Source organism: Benincasa hispida, chromosome 3 (assembly GCF_009727055.1).
Source record: "Benincasa hispida cultivar B227 chromosome 3, ASM972705v1, whole genome shotgun sequence".
Classification (NCBI taxonomy): Eukaryota; Viridiplantae; Streptophyta; class Magnoliopsida; order Cucurbitales; family Cucurbitaceae; genus Benincasa; species Benincasa hispida.
Window position 1 is genome coordinate 39,047,634 of NC_052351.1, and position 4,222 is coordinate 39,051,855.

The following is a 4,222-nucleotide window of genomic DNA, read 5'->3' on the forward strand; positions in this document are numbered from 1 at the left end:
GAAATCGATCGAGACATTCAATATTTCTATTCAGCATTTGATACATGATTTATGAATGAAGAGATTAAGAAGGTGAAATACATTTGATAAAAATAGAGTTAGAAACAAATACAAATGAGCGCCAACGTCTTAATGCCGATCTGGATGGAGATTTGCTTGCCGGTGTGGATGGATCATGCAGACGGATGAGCTTCCCTCTCAGGCTTGCTCAACCAGTAGCAGAGATCTGAGTATAGAGCTTCGTGGCGAGGATTTGATAGAATAGCACTGAGACTCACCTCTCTGCCTTGTCTCTTTTCTTCCTGGATTTCTTTCGTTCAATATTCAGCTCAACCTCTCTCTCAGTAATTTAGCAGCACTTAGCCCTCGAATTATACCCGTATCAAGTATATCTTCTGTGAATTTTATGGGGGTATAGGTGAAAAGCTTTGACTCTTGGCTGTGGACCCCACTTTTTGTTATGGAAATTCCGAAGATGGAGGAATAAATATTCCTTCTGTTATGCAATCAGACCGTCAAATCTGCACAACGGTTAGTTGTACACGTGTCGCAATCCTCCGCCTTTGCATTGTTCATTTGCATCTTTCGATCGGTTCCTCGCATGCGGTGTTGTTTTTATTACCGCATGCGATTGAAATTCAACTCGGGATCGATTGTCGCATTGTGCCGTTATTGCGTTAATTGTCTCTTCATTGTTGATTGACGGGTGCAATGTAACAGAGATGCGTTGTTCAATTTCTTGTTGAGCCTTGATCGCAAGCGGTGACTTGGTTTCCTACGAAACAGAGTAAAAATATCCTCTTCTACCATGTTGATGATGTTAGTGGGTGTAATTATGTTAATTCATAATTATTGTACTTCTGAGCTAATTTTCATACAATCGACGCATATTCCTTCTCTTTTGGCCGCAATATCTAGATAAGGCAGCATAAATAACTTGTATTTTTACAAGTTATCACATACATAAGTCTCGTAAGTTATCCCACAACACAACATATAATTTCAACATGCTCATAGTCCTCATAACTTTCATGCATCAAATAAAGTAACACATATTTCAAATCATGCTTCTAAAATCTATTAATAACTCGATAATTTTGAACTAGGGCGCCTGGCACGAGGGCACCCCGATAATAGCATCATTTACCTCAATATTAAGCCCAAATAACACCAAGTGAAACGATCCCCAATGAAAAACGCAAATTAGTACCTACAACATAAATCAAATTCTAATTCAAGCTTGTAGCCCAATTTCAACCATCAAATTAAAATAAATCAATGACTCCAATCAATTTACCCAAAGTGCGGCTACTCAAGTCTCCCTCTAAACCCTAATTGAATCTCCACCCTAACATAAACCAAGTTAAGCGTTTTAAACCAAAAATCAATTCCAACCCTCCAAATCCAACATCAACATCATACGGGTAAAACAAGGTTAGTCCAGAAACCTAATTGATAATCAACCACAATCCAAAAACTTCATAGAAAGCTCAAGAACTCGCCAATACTTTGCCAAAAAACGCATAATTCCGCTCGGTAGTGCGCTTTCGCTCCCAAAAACTCCAAATCACCCTTCAAATGTCATGAGAACAATGAAATTAGACCCAACATAATAGGTGCTCAAGAACATACCAAGAAAAAAATTCCCCAAAACTTAACCAAACCTCAAGATTCTGGCGAGCAACGGTGACACGGTCGATTGGGCAAGGAGGCGCGGTTGACCGGAGACGCACGATGGATCGACGATGCGAACGGCGTAAGCACAGACGTGATTGGATGCGAGCGTGGCTGGTTGACGTTTGTGATTGGCGCGACAAACTATGCACAACTCGACGGCAGAGACCATGGCTGGTGTCGATTGGGTTGAGTGGCGGACGGTGGACTGAGCAGATCACCAACGAGAGGCCCTAATGAATGTGTATATTCATAAATACAACCTTTTTTTCTATTTCCTTCTTAAATCACCAAAAATAAATCCAACTCCCAACCTTCCAAATTAAATTCAATTTCTACTGACAGAATTGAATCCAAATTTTTTATCAAGTTCAATTTAAATTGAATGATCTTTCAAAATAATTCAATTGAGCCTTAAAATTCAAAATACATCTCAATTAACAATAAATGATTAAATAAAAAAATTACCTCAAAAAATTTGGGATGTCACAAGTGTACCTGTACTTAAGGGGAGCTTAAAGTATTTTGAGAGAGAGCCTCATATTTGGAGGGAGCCCAAGTGTCAATTCAAGAAGCCAAGCTTTATATGTGTCATTGTTATAGCTTTGTCTTTACAAATAAGTACAACGTTGTAATTGTTTTACTTTATATATTAGTGGATTTATCTTTCGTGGCCACACAGTCTCCCCAAATGTAGGCTGTATTTCACCGATCTAGGTAATCAATTTCTTTGTTGCATTTGTATATTGTTCTTTGCCTTTATCTGTGTAGTTCTACAAAATGTTACAACATTCTTAATAACATTAATGAATGTGAGCTAGATTACCTTCCTATTTTCAAAAAGCTATAGAATTTTTGTAAGATACCAAAATGTTAGAGAGGGAGAAGAAATTTAGAGAGATAAATTTAATAAATACAAAAAAATTCGAAGACAGAGAAATAAAATTAAGGACAATTTTTTTTAAGAGAAATAGGTTAGATAAATAGGTCAACAAACTAGAGAGAAAAAAAGTTAAAAGAGAGAAAAGTTAGAGACAGTTAAAAACCATTGTAGAGAGAAAAAGTGATAAAAATGAAAATTTAAAAAATAGAATAAAATTAGAGAAAACGAGGGAGAGAGTTAAAATAGAAAGAAATAAAGATAAAAATGGACATAACTTTTAAAAGGAAAAATACAATTATTCTAAATTTTTTTGAATAAGATAAACTGAAATAAGAGAGAATTTTAATTTTAATATAAAATAATAATCGTTTTAAAAGAAAACCACTTACAATTAAATAACAAAAATCACCTATGAAAAAAAAAATCACCCCCTAAGTAATTGACTAGGAATCACTTTCGTAAAATCACTTTTTCAATCAAACGCACTGTTAGAGGAATAATTTTAAGCATGTTAAAACTTAAAACAGAGGTTTTGGTCCTTCTAAAATTACTCTATAACATATCCTAAAGGTGATTGATTATTGTCCATATGAAAGATTTTTAATATTTTTCATTGGCTATAAATTGATTTTAATTGTTAAAGATATAGCTTTTGGAGGTCTAAATCAAGGAAATGGAGCAATAACTTGGAAAAGATCCAAGCATAGGGTGGCCACGAAAAGAAAGCTAGGTGATTTAGATTTGTAGGAGCTTTTAGCATATGGACCAAATGTGTAATAAATACAAAGGTCACCAAACATTTTTTGAAGCTACAAAAGTCTAATGGAAAGTCACTATTGCTCACCTAAAGCCAAACCACATGTCCACTCTATAACCCATGCTTTGGACTATGGTACTCTCATGTCTTTATTCAATAGGTTACCTTTGTAGCCAACATAATATGAGATTTGGGTCCATTTTCTTCCTTCTCAAAATTAACAATGGTTATCATCGTCATTAATTGAAATACAACATATGGTAATCTCGCTGCTTCAAAAACTTCATTAATTTGACACCATACATACATATAAAATCTACCAAAAAAAAAAAAAACATACAATGATGAGACAATAAATTTCAGGAAATTTTTCCCATCATACATTAGAAGTCAATTCCAATGACCTTAGATGTAAGAAAGGATTCTAATAATAAAATTGATATAAAAGTAAAGGCATGTTTTCTAGTGGGTTGGGTTTGATGAAGTGAAGTGAAGTGAAGAGTGTGAGAGAGAAGGGGGAGACATGAATTCATTATGTTTTGGTGAAAGATGGAAGCAATGTCTAGTAATGTGTTTGATAGGTCAAGGAATCAGTCAGATTATTGGTTGTTTCAATTGCAAGGGGGGGAGGGGAAAGGACCACAGGCAGAGGCTGATCTTGAAAGGTCAAGAGATGAAGCCAATGTGTTTGGAGTTTGGGTGGTTGTCATTATATGATTAGTGAGTTTCACAATAAATTCAATTTCAGTTGCCAAGTAAAGGAAGCCCATAGGCTCTTGACTTTGACACATTGGCTTTACACTCAGAGTTAAGGACTTTGAATTTGGCAACCAAAATTGATTTTTGTTATTACAAACTGTCAACATTCATATCTTCTTTTGGTCCAGTGTAATCTAGCCAATACAAAA

The 4,222-nt window shown here is 35.2% G+C and overlaps 1 protein-coding gene across 6 annotated transcripts; it reads right to left on the reverse strand.

The window, feature by feature from the left end:
- Positions 1-834: 834 nt before the first annotated feature.
- LOC120074089 lies at positions 835-2,362 on the reverse strand. 6 transcript variants are annotated; one of them, XR_005480884.1, is made up of 5 exons: positions 2,143-2,360; positions 1,665-1,907; positions 1,449-1,572; positions 1,298-1,348; positions 835-1,210 (listed from the first exon to the last, which is right to left on the reverse strand). XR_005480884.1 is itself a non-coding variant. In XM_039027082.1 (3 exons), exons 1-3 carry the CDS (start codon positions 1,844-1,846, stop codon positions 1,103-1,105), a joined length of 360 nt encoding a protein of 119 aa, XP_038883010.1. In that variant the 5' UTR covers positions 1,847-2,135; the 3' UTR covers positions 835-1,102. The 6 variants fall into 6 exon arrangements, 1 of the variants encoding a protein (XP_038883010.1); XR_005480885.1 differs by having other exon boundaries at positions 1,509-1,572; positions 2,143-2,358; XR_005480883.1 differs by having other exon boundaries at positions 1,298-1,572; positions 2,143-2,362.
- Between the last annotated feature and the right edge of the window lie 1,860 nt (positions 2,363-4,222).